Source organism: Chanos chanos, chromosome 8, assembly GCF_902362185.1.
Source record: "Chanos chanos chromosome 8, fChaCha1.1, whole genome shotgun sequence".
Lineage (NCBI taxonomy): Eukaryota > Metazoa > Chordata > Actinopteri > Gonorynchiformes > Chanidae > Chanos > Chanos chanos.
In genome coordinates, this window is record NC_044502.1 from 11,865,149 (window position 1) to 11,883,986 (window position 18,838).

General features: G+C 43.9%; 1 protein-coding gene across 1 annotated transcript in view; it reads left to right on the forward strand.

The window, feature by feature from the left end:
* rptor (regulatory associated protein of MTOR, complex 1) overlaps positions 1-18,838 on the forward strand; it is a 105,205-nt gene that overhangs the window by 60,963 nt on the left and 25,404 nt on the right. Inside the window, exons 9-21 of the mRNA XM_030782217.1 lie at positions 226-326; positions 1,596-1,740; positions 4,127-4,202; positions 6,597-6,698; positions 8,891-8,974; positions 9,226-9,336; positions 11,220-11,294; positions 11,542-11,607; positions 12,819-13,010; positions 13,347-13,487; positions 14,516-14,636; positions 15,449-15,589; positions 15,973-16,128. Coding sequence (XP_030638077.1) covers positions 226-326; positions 1,596-1,740; positions 4,127-4,202; positions 6,597-6,698; positions 8,891-8,974; positions 9,226-9,336; positions 11,220-11,294; positions 11,542-11,607; positions 12,819-13,010; positions 13,347-13,487; positions 14,516-14,636; positions 15,449-15,589; positions 15,973-16,128 — 1,511 coding nt within the window. The remainder of the gene's footprint in view (positions 1-225; positions 327-1,595; positions 1,741-4,126; positions 4,203-6,596; positions 6,699-8,890; positions 8,975-9,225; positions 9,337-11,219; positions 11,295-11,541; positions 11,608-12,818; positions 13,011-13,346; positions 13,488-14,515; positions 14,637-15,448; positions 15,590-15,972; positions 16,129-18,838) is intronic.

Genomic DNA, 18,838 nt, shown 5'->3' on the forward strand with positions numbered 1-18,838 from the left:
CAATAAGAAAATTATTTGGTTTGTACAGACCTAGATGCCAGGGGAGTATGAAAATAATTACTTGAATATTTAAAGTTAATTTGCCATCTTCTCCTGGGTCTAATCTCCTATTAACTTCACCGATCATTAATTTTTTGTATATATATATTATTCTGTGTGTACATTCGTGTGTGTGTGTGTGCTGTGTTCTCGTGTTTCTTACGTTGTATTTATGTGTGTCATTAGGATCCCTGGGCGACTCAACGACAGACGCACGCCACTGGGGGAGCTGAACTGGATTTTCACGGCCATTACTGATACCATTGCATGGAATGTCTTGCCTAGAGGTCAGAATACTACCATTATTGCCTTTCAAGAACTGTGGAGGATGCATTGGATGCAGGATGTGTAATGCGTTCCGTTGTCCAAAGCCTCGCAGTGACGTTTTAGTTTATTCATAAGGTTACTAGTGATAATTGAAACTGTGTCCCATTCATCAAATCTGGCAAGTTCAGTGAACCCCTGTAATCAGTGTTGTCTGGTCTTTATAACTTTAATAATTCTTTAATAAACTTTAGTTCAGAAGTCAGTAGATAAGCGTAAAGTTATCACAAGCGGCATGAGGCGTCTGCTATGCACTGGAAATGCAGATCATCTCTATGTGACTTTGAAGTCACTCAGGTTAATGAGATTAGAGGATGCTATGTAACCTGCTTTGAGTTGTGTTACGAGTTTGGGGTTTAAGCAGCTTATTCTAGAGAGATCATTTTAATGAACAGTTGATTCTCGAAGTTTGTTTTCCTATGCTTAAAAAAAACAATTTTGACCTCATAAATCTTTTCATGTTTATCTTAAATCTTATAAGTGTTTTTTTTTTTTTTTTTAACTTATTGGGTGTAGTCAAGTGATCAGTGTTCTTACTGATGGTACAAAGAGCAAAGGTCTTTGAGTCAACCTTCATAATCTTTTCGCGTTGACAAATAGAAAAGTCATTTAAAAAAAAAAAAAAAAAGGCAAAAGAAAATTGAAAGGGAAAAATAATACCCGAGATTAACAGCTCATTAATCAGTGGTTGATGATGTTGGTTCATTGCTTATGAATCACACACAATTCATCAGCAAAACATAATATATTATCTCCAAATTTGCCTTTTCTATAATGACAGAGACTTTCCTTGGACAAAAAAATGGGGGGGGGCGGGGGGGGGGGGGGTTGTTCTTTGAAGTTTTATGCTGTATTAGACTGGGGAGAACTACACTCTGTGGATGCTCCGTCCTGATTCTTCTGAGTAAATCCCCTCTTTGCACTGTTGTTAATTAATCAGCCAGCATTAGAGGGAGAAAATCTGCATAATGAAAGTGCAGAGGATTTAATCTACTGTTCTCACGCATCACAATTATTAGAATTTATTGAAAACGAGGATCAGCGAACCGTTGTCCCGTTAAAGTGAATTAAGCACGTTAATGAAATATCATGGCCGCCCCTCAGACTGAACTGTGACCGGCATCTACCTTTGTCTGTCAACATTCCGTAACGCCAAAACCATCCGTCTAATCCTGCTCTCTCTCTCTCTCTCTCTCTCTCTCGTTTCTCGCTTTCTGTCTTCTTTTGCTCAGATCTCTTTCAGAAGCTATTCCGCCAGGACTTATTGGTGGCCAGCTTGTTTCGCAATTTCCTATTGGCTGAGAGGATAATGAGGTCATACAACTGCACACCCGTGAGCAGTCCTCGACTACCGCCCACGTATATGCACGCAATGTGGTAAGCGAAAGCAGACATGCAAACCCGCCAACACGCACCTCTGCGCAGCGTAATGGCATTTAGCAGAATATATACCATAGGCACTGCATTTGTATGTACACATACATACATTTATATACAGTGTGACCGTGGCAGTGAGACACTGAGACATTTCTGTTGGACGAAGATCAGTTGTTCCTTAGCAAATGCATAGAATAGAGTCTTATGGAGAGTTAGGGCGGTCCATAAAACTCTGACAGCCAAAAACTGTGACGTTCAAAGTGATTGTTTTGCTACGCACATGTTTGGAGAAAGGATGCGGTGGGCTTTTACAGAGCCTGTCCAAACGAGCAAGACGGGCTCTTGGCTCTTGTGCGGCTTTAACTCCAAATTTCATTTCTAACCAAGCTAAACAGTCGCCGCCGAAAAAACAAACGCTTCTCCTCATTTATTTAGAGTACTACTTTACTCGCCGCCTTCGCCCCTGTGTATTTTGCATTAAGTTTGCAGTTTGTTTTCATCCTGCACTTCCTCATCAGTGTCATGGTAAAAACTCATTGTGGCTGGCAGGAGACCTGTGTAACTCTCTGTTGTTGGTTATTGGATAGAGATGTATTCCTCTCTTCCATGGGCTTTGAATGCTTTATGAGTCACTGAGGCTGTTCGTTCCTGAAGCACATTACAAGAGGAAGCAGTTAAAGAACAAGAACACAGCCCATGAGCTCATAACGCCCTTCTAGAACTTTCTCCACTCGGCAAACATTTCTCTCAATGTTATTAAGGGTATCAGAATAATAAAGGGGAGAAAGAGGGTCTACGTGGGTGTGCGAGTGTGGGTTAGAGAGAGAGAGAGAGAGAGAGACGTAGATGAAATAAGAAAGATTGTTTTTGGGAAAAGAAAGAGAGAGCTTAGGGAGAAATAATATTCATTTAAGATAGTGCACAGATGTAAACAGATTTTTGTTTCTAATGTGCCTGTTCTCTCTTAAATATTTATGTTTCGGCATTAGAGAGAGATGAATTAAGAAAAACTCCAAATTCAAATAGGCCCCTCCAGCCAACCCCCCAATACCCCACTGACTGCACACAAACCTACACGGTACCTGCTGTTCGCCTGACAGTCTAGACAATGATTTTGATGAATGACACCAAACCAAATACCTCCAAAATGCCTCCTTTGTCATCAGTCAACAGTAATAGTTGATAGCACTTCAGTGTGCATTTACTGTCACTACATCCATTTACATTTAAAATTTAAAGGCAAATTGAAGCGATTTGTGTGTGTCTCAAGTTTGGTTTTTTTTTTTTTTCTCCCATTTGAGTGACTGTTAATAGAGTGCTTTCTTGATTCCTTTTACCCCATTAGAACTCCAAAGTCTGTTCATTTCAGCCTATTGATATCACAACTGCAGAAAATTGGAATGTGGCCAGCGTGCCAAGGAGAAAAGACGCCTAAGCGTGCCGTTTGAGTCCGCACGGGTTGAAAGTCGCGCAGTAATCCGTCCAGGCCGACCGCGGAGGTTTTTTTTGTTTGTTTCTTTCTTTCTTTCTTCGCCGGGTGAGCGGAGGAAGCAGCCGAGTGCACGCGCGCGCTCGCCATTTAGCCCGAGAGAAGCGTCTCTTAACGGACGGGGAGTTTGATGCGGATTACGTAAGGTCATGAATTAAATATGGAAGACGGAAGAGGCGCGGCGAGATGATCAAAGCGGGCCGCGCTGCCCTCTGCAGCGGTTAATGCGAACGTCGCCGTTTTGCTCCGCGCGTCTCAGCTGAACCCGATGACATCTCTCCCGCAGTGCTTCTGAACGGTTCAGCGCTGCAGCCTCTCTGTAAATGAGACACAAGCAGTCGTCAAGTTGTCTGGGCCTTTTTGTTTGTCAGGTGTCTCAGGATAAGAGACTGATCTAGGATCAGCTCACCTTAGTCCATGTGATTGTATTAAAGGCAAAAAACTGATGGTAGATCAGCGCTTTTAGACATTAGATACATACAACCCCTGATGTACAAACAGTAAATGCTAACATAAAGTCTGATGTAAATCTTTATGTTCTTAGTATTAGAAAAGCTCCTGTGATCGTTTAAATATATACACACACACACACACACACACACAAATATACATATATATATATATATACACACACACACACACATATAAGCCTTTTACTTGTTACTAATGTCGTGATAATGGCCAAATGAGATGCTTTGGAATCCTTATCAGCAATATTTTCCACTTTTGTAGTAAATCCTGCTATGCAGACATTTTCACATTGATTCAGCAGTTCCATAACTCTTGCCTCTGGTACAATTACCAGAAATATTGTGATCAAATACACATTTGCGGTAAAGGATTAACATGGTTTTGTACTCTGGCGTGTGTGTGTGTGTGTGTGTTTGTCTCTCATAGGCAGGCGTGGGACCTGGCTGTGGATATCTGCCTCTCTCAGCTTCCTACCATCATAGAGGAGGGCACAGCCTTCAGAGTGAGTACATGCGTGCATACACACACACACGCGCGCGCGCACACACATGTGCACACACATGCGCATACCTCTTAGATGTTGCTTGGATCCCACTTTACATCTGGTCTATCTAATAACTGTGATTTTATACGTTGAGTGCAGAGATGTACGGTGAATGGCGTGAGTGTGCCAATGGCGATATAGAGCCTCCGTATTAACAGCACATGAAATCAGCAGTTCATTTTTTGATTAAGTGGGTCAGTCCACGCTGACTGTTTATCCTTTTCCACATGTGATGTGTTTATAATGACAGACATATACATACACACAGAGGTTGTTTAACAGAACCACAGAAACTCCTAACAACGTATGAGTTTCTAGATAGTAATAAGGAATTAGGTAGCCATCCTTTGTCCATGTTTTATGCTGTTGCAAAAACTCATCAAGAATGAAAAGCTCCTATTCCTTTAGGGATGCGTACATTCTGATTTGTTGTAATTGCCAAAGCTCTTGCTTTGAGATTTTTTTTAAAACTATCATAGTGCTGGGTGTCTGCATGTCTAATTAGAAGCCAAGAGAGTCTTGAAAACGTGATCCCATTTCAGAATCTCACATCCTAATGTGTCTATCACTTGCTATGCCCCTCTTTTGACCCGAATGCAGTTTGAGTCTAGGGATCATCAAAGTCAGCAGGTTGTGAAGCTAAAATTTATGGACGCTCCCTTGCAAAAGGTGCTGTGATGACTAGAATATTTAAACAGGAAAATTGCCTTGAAGTGCACTTAGCGGAGATGTTCAGGACCACCTTAAATACAGAGTGCACGGCACAAAACCGGTCTAATAAGTAGAATTTATTTGAAGTCATGGAGAACCTTTGGTGTGTTTTTTTTGTTTTGTTTTGTTTTGTTTTTCTTTTTTCTTTTTCTACTTTTCTTCCGCTTTTCCTTACCGCTGTATTTATTTACAAGACCACACTCATCTATCATTGTGACTGTACCCGACAAAGTTTCTCACAGGGTCTGAAAACTTATCAAATTACAGCACCCACAAATGAGACCAAATTCTTCCCCAGAGTTATATGAGTTTTAAACAAATCCACAACTCCTGCTCTATCCGAGCTTTGCGCAGGGTTTTTTTTTTTTTTTTTTGCCCCCACCCCACTGAGACGGGCTCCGGGGCAAGACGTCTTCACGATTACTCATCCCACCGGTACGTTCACTAACGGGAGAACGCCTCATGTAACTCGTCTAACTGTCTGCTCACAGAATGCGCAACCGCTGGGCACCAACTTATCTCGTACGATGAGGGTTCAGTCTCCTGAGGTTAAAGGAGAAATCCTGGTGTGCATATGAGGAGTTTTGCAGTAATGGGCAGAGTGAGGAGTGTTTTAGAAGACCACGCCGGGAATAAGTGCAGGGATTTCTGACACAATCACCCTCATCCTGCATCCCGTCCATGAGAGAAAGAAGCAGGGAATTTGCATACGCGTGCGTGTGTGTGTGTATGTGAGAATTCGAAATATGATGCCGACATGAGCTGAACGCTGTTTATATGTTTGAAAATGGTGAAATGAAATCGAGAGAAAATGCTTTAGACTGAGAATGTTTGAAATGGCTCTTTCAGTCCGACTTAAGGGAGGGGGTCTCGTCTCTGACAGAATTTTCACTGACCCTGCTGGATCTCTGACAATTATGTTCTTTCCACTTCAGAATGAAAACAACCCACACACACAGCCACACACATGCACACGCACACGCACACACTCCCTATTTAAGATCTAAGAACGAGTGCGAATCCGGCCTCTTACCAGTGCTCAGCTCCACATTTGGCTGCTGGGGACTGTGATTCACATGGGGTACCTTGAGTCGCAAATTAATTTACTCAGCACACTGCTAATATTTCTCAAGCAACTCGAAGCAAGAGCAGCCGCTCGTAGAATTTAATACTCCGTCCAAATTTAATGGAATGATAAAACTCAAAGCTCCTGCGATCAATAACCTTCACGAAATTGTCCCAACTCCGTTCTCGACGTGTGGAAAGAGAGAGACAGAGAGAGAGAAAGAGAGAAAGAGTAAGAGAACATTATGACAGAGTTCCACAGGCAGGTCCTGCAGCAAGAGAGCTCAGAACAAAAGAGAGATCCGTTATGTAAGGCCTTATGTAATGACGCTTCGATCAATACAAGTTGCCTCAATCGCTCACACTCTTGTCTGTGTCTGCATGCTCAATTTGACCAATAACTTGATCAGAAGGTACATTTTCACAGCAGAAACAGTATGTGTTGCAATAAGTCTAATCTCTCTCTCTCTCTCTCACTCTCTCTCTCTCTCTCTCTCTCTCTGTGTGTCTCTCTCTCTCTCTCTCTCTCTCTGTGTCTCTCTGTGTCTCTCTGTCTCTCTGCATTGTTATTCACAGCATAGTCCATTCTTTGCAGAACAGCTTACAGCCTTCCAGGTGTGGTTGACCATGGGCGTGGAGAACAGGAACCCTCCCGAACAGTTGCCAATTGTCCTTCAGGTAATCATTGTGGGATCTGTAGTTTTCACTCAGTTAAAACTCAGTTTGAAACTTGTAGTTCAAGACTACATTTTCATGCTCCTCGTCCCAGTGTCTATATTCACTTATGTTCCCTTTAACAGAGGGAAATATTGTCCCATACTGCTCGCCCTGACTCCTTTTTACGTTCAGGCGGTGCCCCGCTAAAATTGGCATTTGTGAAGAACCCTACCCTCTGTTAGCTCTGTCTGTGTTCAGCATGTTAATTTTTGCCTTATTCAGCAAACGCCGGGCTACAGCTCTTCGTATCCGTCCACGGGGATCAGTAAAAAGCAAATAAAAGAGAGACAGAATGCAAGTTAAGAGGATAAACTGCTGTTCTCAGACTGTTCAGAACACAGTACACAGTGATGAATGCGTCTCGTTGTGTGTGAATGTTGTCTGTTCCAGATAGCATCTCCTTACATCAGTTACAGTTACAAAGAGACAAAGCTTACAAATACTTACTAAAATATGCACGTATGCATCATAACAGAAAAATAAGACGTTACTCACCGCTCACTCTCTCCGAAGTGCACGCGTTTAGACCGAACGGGCGATCTCCCCTGCCCTGTGGCGATGAGGAAAATTGTTTTTAATCTTGCTTTTGGTGAAACAGGTAGAGCAACATGAACTGAACTGTTACTACACCATCGCCATGGTGAAGATGCAGTCTCTGAATGGAACAGCACCATTCTCTGGGCCCTCCAACTGGCAAAATATTCCCTATCTCTCTCTCTGTCTCTCTCTCTCACTCACTCTGAAACTGTTTGCTACACACAGAAGAATATTTAGAGGGAGTGTGTGTATGTGAATGTGCTTGCATTCACATTCTGTTGCTACTTTATTTTTTATTTATTTTTTTCCCCCCATCTCAGATTTCATACCAATCTGTGTACTGTGTTTAAGTTAGTGTACAGCCAGCTGTTCTTTCGTATCCTAACGCGTTCGGTATATTTCTTCATATATTGTCATCTTCACATTCTTAGTCTGCTTCTTCTCTTCTTTATCGCCTTATTCTGTTCTGAGAACGGCCCGCATTTCCCAGATGGAGAAACTGTCTGATTTTATACCCAGCCTACACGCAGCAGACAGGCTCAGGTCTCCTGCGCGGTCACCTTCTGTATGCTGAGTAATCCGAACATTCAGAGCCTGTCACAAACACGCACACCCCCCCTCCCCCCCGCCCCCAACCCCTCTCCGGCCACACCCCTTCATCCACCCCCCACCCCCACTCCCGCCCACCCGTCCTCTTCCGTAGGTATCCCTTTCTTTCACCAGGGCTGTCCCGTCACGGGCCCGCTACCGTCCACCGCTGCGCGTGCGGCCAGGAGCGGTAATCAGACGTGACACGTTGGTCCCATTATAGACCGCGGACGGGGCCGGAGCGGTCGGTGTTCTTTTTTTTCTTTTCTTTTCTTTTCTTTTTTTTTTCTTTCTCTTTTTTTTTTTGCGTGGGCGGTATTGTGGGCAGTCCTCCTGTTCTGGTGCCTCAAACAGAGCGGCTCTGCCGCGCGGGAAGACCAACGTCCGGCCCCCTCACAGGCTCCGTACCCGCCCGTGCCAAATGCGTGTTGGCACATGCCCACGCTGGTTTAAATAAACACAAACTCACGCCGCGCTTTAAAACACCCGGATATTCTCCGTGGAATTTTCGGAATAAGCCAAAATCGCCGCTTTGTTAAGTTTTACAAACTGTTGACTCAGTGTCACATGTATGACACATGACATGAACTCAGTGAAGTTTACATAATTGATACCTCATGCCATACCATACATTCACTCTTGTACGATGCAGTAGCTATTCTTGCATGTCCACAGATTGAAATATACTTTTTCTTTTTACGCTCACCTAACTCTAAACACACGCCCGCACGCACACATACACATACACACACACACACACACACACACACACACAGAGGTAAGGGAGCACAGCCAGGACATGGGGAGTGTGTGAGAGCCGAACCACCTGTTCATATTACTCTTCCTTTTCCTCTCATCCTGAGGCATGCAAAGTAGTGTGTGTGTGTGTGTGTGTACCTTGTTGCCAATGTACTTTTTAAGTCCTGTTGTGGGGGCCTGCACAGCATGCTCACTGGAAGTCCCAAAATGGCACAAGTGGCTGATATAAGAGGAAACAATAACCATGTAAAAACCCTGGTCTCTTTCAGGTCCTCCTGAGCCAGGTGCACAGGCTGAGGGCGCTGGACCTGCTGGGCCGTTTCCTCGACCTGGGCCCTTGGGCTGTCAGTCTGGTGAGAAAACGTTTGGACATTATTTATGTGACGATCAAATGCCACAGCATTCAAACGCTGTCAGTGTCAAATAAGTAGGTCACTGCAGCGAATGGAGACTACAGTTCAAAACCACCTGCCAGCATGTTGGTTTACTGTCATGGTCCTTACTTTTATTCTTCCTCCCTCCCTCCTTCTCTCTCTCTCTCTCTCTCTCTCTCTCTCTATCTATCTATCCATCTGTCTCTCCTCCTTTTGGTCTGTTTCCCCAGGCTCTTTCAGTGGGTATATTCCCGTACGTGTTGAAGCTGTTGCAGAGTTCTGCTCGAGAGCTGCGGCCTCTCCTGGTTTTCATCTGGGCCAAGATCCTGGCTGTAGACAGCGTGAGTTCACTTCCGCCTAACCCTCACGTAACATTACAAAACATACGGCCAACACGACACGCGGCATCGACCGCACGATCCAACCGACAACGCGACACACACAGCATTAACCACACGACCCAGGGGACATTGAGATGTCGAGAGGCAGAAAGGCATAGTTGTTTGATGCCATGAGAAGCGGTTAATAGAGCAGATGGAAGAATAAAGGCTGAAAGAGAGGACAGAAGTGAAAATGAAGGACTTTTTTTTTTTTGCTGTACTAAGGAACTCTGTGTACAGACAAACATTCCTTGCATGACAGACGAAAACCGTCATGCCACGCGGGAGACGGCTGTTCACTCACCAACCGATGCGTTTTATTTCTGACTCTTCTTTTTTTTTTTTGCCTCTTTTTTTTTCTTTTTTTTTCATCTGGAGCAAAGTGACTTTTATCATTTGCCACACACACACACAACTCAATGTGCAGAAGCTTAAAGGTTCTATAGATGAAGGCCATGTCGGTAGAAAATGGACAGGATTGTCCTCTCGGCGTCGAATTGAAAGAATGCGAGAGTGAATGTCGTGAGTTTTGTGAAGTGCAGACGAGGGAGGAAAAATAAAAATAAAAAGCGTTTCTCGCCTCACGTGGGATTTGAACCTGCAAGCTTTTGGTCAAAAAAAAGCTGCTGAAGTTGCTTAATTATATCTCCAATCTATCTTCCTATCCTATATTAACTGTATTTTTGCGAGAACTGACACATAGATTAAGTCATCGTTTTAGCTTTATATAAAATATCTAAAAAAGAAAAGAGAAGAAAAGAAAGAAGAAAAAGATGTTCCTATGAAGTGTTGGCGTTGATCTGGCTGTTTGTGTGGGTGCATGCACTTGCGTGTTTACCAAACATTTGCGAACACGAGTCTTTGTGGTTTGCGGCTGCATCCCGAGAGACCTCTTTTCAAGGCGGTATCAGCGTCTGAATCAGCCATGTAGATAAACACTTTCTTTGTGCTTTGTTGCCTTTGAAGTTTTCAAAAAAAAAAAACCCCTCTCTGTATGGTATCTGAGAGCATTCAATGCACATTTAGATAAACCTCCCAGTAACGTTCATGTAACACTCAAATAATATCAGAACTATGTTCACGTAATGTTTAAGCAACGTTTTTTTAACCTCCGTTGCGCTCCCTGTTTGTCTGGCTCTGATACTGACTCAACATAATGAGAAGAGGGTAAAAAGCAAAGTGATCAGTATTCAACGTGAGTCAACATGGGGTGTCGGCCGGGCACCCACAAACTGTCCCCCGAGCTATGGACGATTCAAACGACAAGATTAATTACATTTTCCCTCTCACCGACCTCCCTTGTGCTCTGTAAAGTGACACTCATCTCTCTCTCTCTGTCTCTCTCTCTCTCTTTCTCTCTCACTTGTGCTCTCACTCACTCTCTCTCTCTCTCTCTCTTTTTGAGAGCTCAATAGAGCTTGTATTGTAAGTGATTGCAAGATGAGAAGCGGTTTGATTTTTTTTTTTTTTGGCCGGCATACACTCCAGCTGAAGCACTGATGTTGTTGTGGAGATGCGGAAAGCGATAGGCTCGACAGAGCGTTTTAACTTCAGGTTGCAGTAGCCTGTGAAAACAAAGCAATAAAGCTGTTTTGCGGCCACTGGGTAAGAGCCACTTAAAAAAGCTCTCGTCGTTTATACTTGCCGCATTTGTCCACATTTCAAGTAATAGCGGCAACGAGGGGGGAAAAAAAGCTGAATTTGCCAATTCAGAATTATGGGGAAATATTGTAGCTAAAAGGTGTCAGCAGTTAAAGTGCTGTTGGCTTTGTTTTTTCTCACTCTATGTATCCCTCCCTCCCCCTGTTTTTTCTTTTTCTCCTTCTATCTCTCTCCTGCTTTAGTCATGCCAAGCAGATCTGGTAAAGGACAACGGTCACAAATATTTTCTATCTGTTCTGGCCGACCCCTACATGCCTGTGAGTATGAATCCGACGAGAAATTAATATCACGATATGATCTGTAGAATTATTACTATCCCTGAACTTTGTCGGTTTGTTGTTAGTCATTCGTGAGTCACACAAGAGTCATGTGATTTAAGATGAGTCATGTGTTAGTTGAGGTGATGATAAGTTATGTTATGTTCCACTTTAGCAAAAATGATTCACTGTTTTGTGAATCGCGTGTTCGTGATTCCCGATTCACTGAACCGAGCGTCTCTTTCAGGCAGAGCATCGGACCATGGCTTGCTTCATCCTAGCTGTGATTGTCAACAACTACAACACAGGACAGGTGAGAGCCAAAGAACGGACGGACGGAGAGAAGGAGCGATGACAAAGAAATCCACCCTTTTTTTTTTCGTTTAACTACGAACGACCACATCTTTAGAGAAAAGCCTTGTCGAGCCTCGACGTCTTAGAACGCTGACAGTGGAAACACTCCGAAAGAAAAGCAGTTTCTCCGCCTTGTCTCCTGTCCTTCACTCTGTTTTCCAGCGACCCGTGACAAAATGTCACACTCCCAGTGACCGTGCAGAATGGAGAATTGGAGAGCGGGGCCCCTCTGTACCCGCCCACCGATCCGTTATTTTCCCATATGACACCCTCTGTTTCCTGCAGTATCCATCAACCCACAGATCGGCGCTGTCAGATATCGCCCGCCTAACTAATTCTCCCTCATTACTGTTTACCCTGCGTCGTGCCTGCGTTTGATTAGCGCTGAATTATAGATGAGAGAGAACATTGCAGAGAAAACTCACTTGGCTCTCTTTCCTTCCTACGATTATTTATGCAACCGCAGTTTCCTTTGGCAACCATCTTTTGTTTCTGCTTTGAAGGACTCCCGATAGCCAATGGGCTTGCAGCTGAACGCTGCGGCCGTTGTGGTGTAGCTGTTCTACAGTTTGATAAGCTTTCACTCTACAAAATGTTCCTGCTTCCATAATGACCCTCCGTTTTACCACATCAGGCGTATATGCATTGACTTCTTATCTGAACTGGATAAATGACTATATATTATTGCAATAACCCCGGTTTTGTCATAGCCTGCGGTTGTAGGTAAATAAGAGGGTTGTTCAATAAGGGCTTGAAGTTCCATTAGAGCAGTGAATAAAGGATACCTACATTAACAGTGACTTACTGTGAATGGCTTAGTCATAGCTGATTGGTTGGTCGTCTGTGATTACAATCCCGCTGATGCACTAGAAGGTACAAATACATTAAATATCATTTATGTACCCATTAAATGCACATTATACATCCATAAATCAATGATTAAATGATACTTTGTTTGAACACACGCCTTCAGATAGTTAGCGTACTCAGGGGTTTGGAATGTGGCTTGTTATAAGCATTAGTAGCTACTGTTTGTTCTGCAGGTTGCTTCAGGTTACTATTTGATACTGAAGGTTAGATTCTTTCTCTTCTTTTGTGGCCACTTCACCTCCTACTCACTCTCTTTCTCTCTCTTTCTCTTTTTATTTGTCTTTTTCTCACCTTCATCAGGAGGCATGTCTACAGGGAAATCTGATTGCGATCTGTCTGGAGCAGCTGAACGATCCTCATCCTCTCCTGAGACAGTGGGTAGCGATATGCCTGGGCCGAATCTGGCAGAACTTTGACTCGGCCCGCTGGTGCGGAGTCCGAGACAGCGCCCACGAGAAACTCTACAGCCTCCTGTCCGACCCCATCCCCGAGGTAACCGCCAAAACCAACCAAATTCCTCGGTTACCCCAGCTTCACCTTTTGTCACCTTCAACCTCCCTTTTCAGCTTTTGCGCTGTCTCTGGAGAAAAAAAACGTCCTCACAATAAATCATATTTTTTACGCTGACGTCAAAGGAATTCAAACAGTATTTTACTGTTTCATAATTCATGTTTCTGATCTGGTCTTGCATCAGACCACATCAGAAATATGAATTTCTTTTCCCCTGCCGAGTTCTTATAACATTGTGCGGTACATGATGACGCAATCACGTGTTTATTGTGTGATTAGAGTGTGTGTGTGTTTGAGTTGTTGTCCTTTGCGTGGCAGGTTCGCTGTGCGGCAGTCTTTGCCTTGGGTACGTTTGTGGGGAACTCTGCTGAACATACCGACCACTCAACCACCATCGATCACAACGTGGCCATGATGCTCGCCCAGCTCATCAATGACGGCAGCCCTGTGGTCAGGAAGGTGAGTGGCCGACCAGCTCCGACCAACAGACTCTGGTTATGTCCTGGCTGGTTATGGGTCTGATCTAGACTCTGGCTCTGTCTGATGAACCTCATCGCATCATGCAGCAGGGGAGCTGGTGGTTCAAATGGTCTGATCTTGATCTTTCTCTGTAATTGTAGGAGCTGTTAGTTCTGATTGGTCTGATGTTGATGTTTCTCTGTAATTGTAGGAGCTGTTGGTTCCGATTGGTCTGATGTTGATGTTGATCTTTCTCTGTAATTGTAGGAGCTGTTAGTTCTGATTGGTCTGATGTTGATGTTTCTCTCTAATTGTAGGAGCTGTTAGTTCTGATTGGTCTGATGTTGATGTTTCTGTGTAATTGTAGGAGCTGTTAGTTCTGACGTGTCTCTGTAATTGTAGGAGCTGTTGGTTCTAATTGGTCTGATGTTGATGTTTCTCTGTAATTGTAGGAGCTGTTAGTTCTGATTGGTCTGATGTTGATGTGTCTCTGTAATTGTAGGAGCTGTTAGTTCTGATTGGTTTGATGTTTCTCTGTAATTGTAGGAGCTGTTAGTTCTGATTTGTCTGATGTTGATGTGTCTCTGTAATTGTAGGAGCTGTTGGTTCTGATTGGTCTGATGTTGATGTGTCTCTGTAATTGTAGGAGCTGTTAGTTCTGATTGGTTTGATGTGTCTCTGTAATTGTAGGAGCTGTTGGTTCTTATTGGTCTGATGTTGATGTGTCTCTGTAATTGTAGGAGCTGTTGGTTCTGATTGGTTTGATGTTGATGTGTCTCTGTAATTGTAGGAGCTGTTAGTTCTGATTGGTTTGATGTGTCTCTGTAATTGTAGGAGCTGTTAGTTCTGATTGGTCTGATGTTGATGTGTCTCTGTAATTGTAGGAGCTGTTAGTTCTGATTGGTTTGATGTTTCTCTGTAATTGTAGGAGCTGTTAGTTCTGATTTGTCTGATGTTGATGTGTCTCTGTAATTGTAGGAGCTGTTGGTTCTGATTGTTCTGATGTTGATTTTTCTCTGTAATTGCAGGAGCTGGTGGTGGCATTAAGTCATCTGGTGGTGCAGTATGAGAGCAACTTCTGTACCGTGGCACTGCAGTTCATGGAGGAGGAGAAAAACTATGCTGTCCCCTCACCTGCCAACACAACAGGTATGCCGCCACCCCCCTCTCTCTCTCTCTCTCTCTCTCTCTCTCTCTCTCTCTCTCTCTCATATTCCTCTTTTCTCATCCTGTCTCAATGACAGTTAGACCAGTTCTAGCTGCTTTTGTACAGTGAAATTTATCAGGCCCCCCTTTTATGTGTTCACACAAACCGAATGATGAAACACCAGAGTTCAGTCTCTCTCTCTTTTTTTTTTTTTTTTTTTGGACAAAGACATTTTCTTTCACTGTGAAGGAGGCCATTTATGTGTTCATTGATCTCCAGTCGAGACTTTTTATTAGTTAACCTTTAAGTAAAACCTTGGCAGATTCATAAGAGAATACAATATTAGCTCTTTAAAATGGTCTGATTAGACTCTTAAAATAATGTCGTAACATTTTGCTCTGGCCTTCCTGTTCTTTTATCTTGTCAGTCGGGTGCACTTTCATTATGTACCTGTCTAGATAAAGGCATTGATTTGTTGATTGCTACATTGTGTTGTGCATTAAAGAGAGTAATAGTTTTTGTAAAGTGAAAGACGTCGATATCACATAAACACTGCGAGAATAGTAATTGCATCCCGTACTCCTAAGGTAAACATGTTTGATCACTGCGTAATACTCTCTAAGCTTTGCATCAAAAACTGTTTACGCTGCTGCAAAAAGAAAAAAAAGAAAAAAGCCTGCCGTTTGCCGAGGCTTACGGTGTGTAATGAATGTTTTGTGATGAATATTTCACCCCTCGGCGTACGTCGGAATTGTCTCGGAAACAACTCGGAATCTCCCCAAACGTTCCCAACAACCCCGTTCGTGCGAACCAGAACCAGGTAATCTGACCCCGGGGAAGGACAGCCCAGCCATCCCACGCCTGCGCTCCGTCAACTCCTACACCAACATCCGCGCTGCCACCACCGCACGCAACCTCAACAAGAGCCTCCAGAATCTCAACCTCAACGAGGAAGGTGAGACGCCAGAGGCCTCGCGCTTTGGCTTTTTTGTCGTACTTGTCTCGCGTGTTGGCGTTTGAGTTCATTTGGGCAGGGTCTGTTGAGTCTGTTCGGTCTAGCACGCCCGTGACATCTGCGAAAGCTCTGGCAAAGCAGCCTGGTGCCGAAATTTCCTATATGAGCGCAGTCTCGAGGATGTATGACAGCCATTAGAGAAATACGGAGCAATATTGGAATTCTTCTAATAATGCTATGAATCTCAATCAGTTCGCTTAATAAGACCCGCTGCCAAAGCAAGTGGTTAATCTTTTGACTTTTATGGACTGTGGGATATGGTTTTCATCCCTTGTGTGTGCGTGTGTATATTCTTATGTGTGTGTGTGTGTGTGTGTGAGCAGGCGGCCCGGCGGCTTTCTCCCCCGGTAACCTGAGCACCAGCAGCAGCGCTAGTAGTACCCTGGGCAGCCCCGACAACGACGAGTACATCTTGTCCTTTGAGACTATTGACAAAATGAGGAGAGTCAGTTCCTATTCCTCCCTCAACTCTCTCATCGGTGAGTGTGTTTCACCTCTCACAACATCTTTATCAACTCAAATGATATCCATCAACCACACTCGGCCCTCAGCCGGCCCATTGCTTTTTAACAAAACATACGTGTTTCTGGGTTTTTTTCTCAAACCTAAATTAGCTGCAGATTAGAAGTTAAGAAAATCAGAGTGAGACTGTAAGTTTAGTTGTTCTGATGACTAGTCTTCAAACTGCTCTGGGGTAAAGATTGGTAGAGAAAAGGAGGAAGTAAAAGAGCAAAGCAGAAAGGCTGTGGAGAGTAAAAGGGGGGGAGAAAAAGAGGGAGAAAGTGATATAAATGACTGAGGAGATCAAGAGAGTGCTTTAAAGGACTGAGAAATGCTAGGTCCCTCAGGAAAAGAGTGTTTTTCCGTGTACACTCCGTTAGCTCCCTGAGTGTTGTTTCCTATTTGGCGCAGTGATTGGCAGGGCCCTCAATCTGTTCTGACAAGGGCCGTGTGTGTGTGTGTGTGTGTGTGTGTGTGTGTGTTCGAGCGTGTGCGCTGGAAAGCCTTTTTCTCACTGCCCCTGGTGGGTCACAGGGAATCCTCACACTCTAATTGCATCTGTGGAAACACACACTCCATTTTACAAACACCCAGCATGCTTTGCTTCTGTTACCTCGCTCAACCCCGTCCTTCCGTGTCTGATCGCAGAAGAGCACCGTACCGTACAAAGACGCTGAAGCCCCACTGATATTACAGCAAACCGTTATTCAGAATTATAACATCCAGCTAGTTGCCCATAGGTTATAATAAACTATCTAACCGCATTTATTCTCCTCTGTGGAGACCAGCACCAATAAGCACTTATGTACTATAGATATTTGATTTAATAATAACTGAGAGTTTAGAAACAGGATCTTCTCACCTCCTCCTCCAGACTTTATTCAGTTAGGAATTTGTGCCTGCTTTGAAAACTCTTCAGATACATCAGCTTTGTTGAGAGGGTTCGACTGAAATACCGAGAGTTTCTGAGATACTCAGAGTGCTTCTTGTTGCAATCCAGTCGTACAAAAAACACTGTTGCCATGAGAATTGCGGTTTGGAGCACTTCGTTTCAAGTCACAGAAATGCTCCCTACTTTTTTTTTCTTTTCCACCAAAACATGACTTCTTGCACTTAATTCATCCTTTTTTGATTTCATTTTAAACTGTATACCAGTGTGACTTATGAAGTTGTTAACTGTGAGTCAGAATCTAGAACATTAGCCCTAGACGGTCATTAACCAACTAACTATTGCTAACTAACTAATTAAATAAAAGTGGGTGTTCAGAAGTATGTACCACACAAGTAGAGGTGTACAACAAGGCAGAAGTCCAAGCCTAGCAACCCTACCAACGCTATATGTCATTCTAGCCCATTCTAACATCCTACAGCTGGGGACTGGTGAGGGAAATAAAGTTTATAAACGACCCCGCCTGCTGTAGAGAGAGTGCGCCCGGCTAGAGCAGAGTGAAGCGTTTTATTTAGCAAGACATATCGTCACGCCTACCTGACGTGCAGAGGCAGCTGTGTTGAAGCGTATACTCCCGCTCTCAGCACGGTGAGGACTACACCGACATTAATATTTTGCCCCCGTAAGGTACTGGCTCACCTTTCTCTGTGTCAGTGCCTTTGGCCTGTTTTTTTTTTGTTTTTTTTTTTTACCTTGCACCGCTGTGCATTTGTGATTCGCCAAGTTGACTCCACCGCATTGTCCTTTTATTGCCTTGGATGAGCGTTTGAAAAAAAAATTCACTACGGCGTACTGTATCTCATCGGTCATAGTTGTGCAGCGGCCCCTCAACAGTGCTGGGTAAAACTGTTTTTTTTTTTTTTTTACAGACAGTGCAGAGATGTTCAACCGGTAAAATAGATACGATGTAAATAATCTCTTCGCATTGAAATTCAGCTCAGTTCTGAGTCGAAGAGTAAGAGATGGCACTGCATACTTTTAACTCTCCTCTAAACCTCTGGATGTAGATACAGACTGGATATAGAAGTCACCCTAACCAACCCTCTCGTCAAGGCTCCCTCTTGACCTCCCCTCAGCCGATCGTGACATTTACTCAGTGCTCTGTCTCCGCCTTCTTTGTCCATCTCTTTCGCTCTCTCGTGCCTTTTTCCGCGTCTTGTGTCCCGGTAGTCCTTATGTAACCTTCTGTAGAGAAACTGTGCCCTGCATACAGAGAGGCAGAGGAGCGGTGTGGGTCTATGATACTTTCCCAACCTGTTCACACCAGTTAACCCCTCTGAGTGTGTTAGTGTCAGTCGTGTAGACTTAACGCTGCAGAGGGGACCCTGAAGCGGGATGCTTACGGGACCCGACAGCGCCGAAGTCAGAGATTAAGAACTGAAGTGGGTCTTACGTAGCACACACTTCACGTCAAGCACGGAAACAGCCATACGTCGTGGACGCTGGAGGTCAAGATCCAAAATGGACGTTTCGAGTGGACATTTCGGACCCGGCGCTGAAGTGGAAATCTAAAATGGACGCCACAGAGTGGGCCCTGTGGTGGTGACTCAGAAAAACACTTCAGAGTTAGCACTGAATTTTATATTTAGAGTGAGGGAACATAGTGTGAAGACAACCAAATGTAAAAACTCAAACTGCCTCGCGCAATACCACTTTCTGTCAGTCATCCAGTGTATCATTCCCCTTGTCTCCCTCAGCTTTGCCTCACCGTTTCAGCATATGGTAAAATAACTGTCATA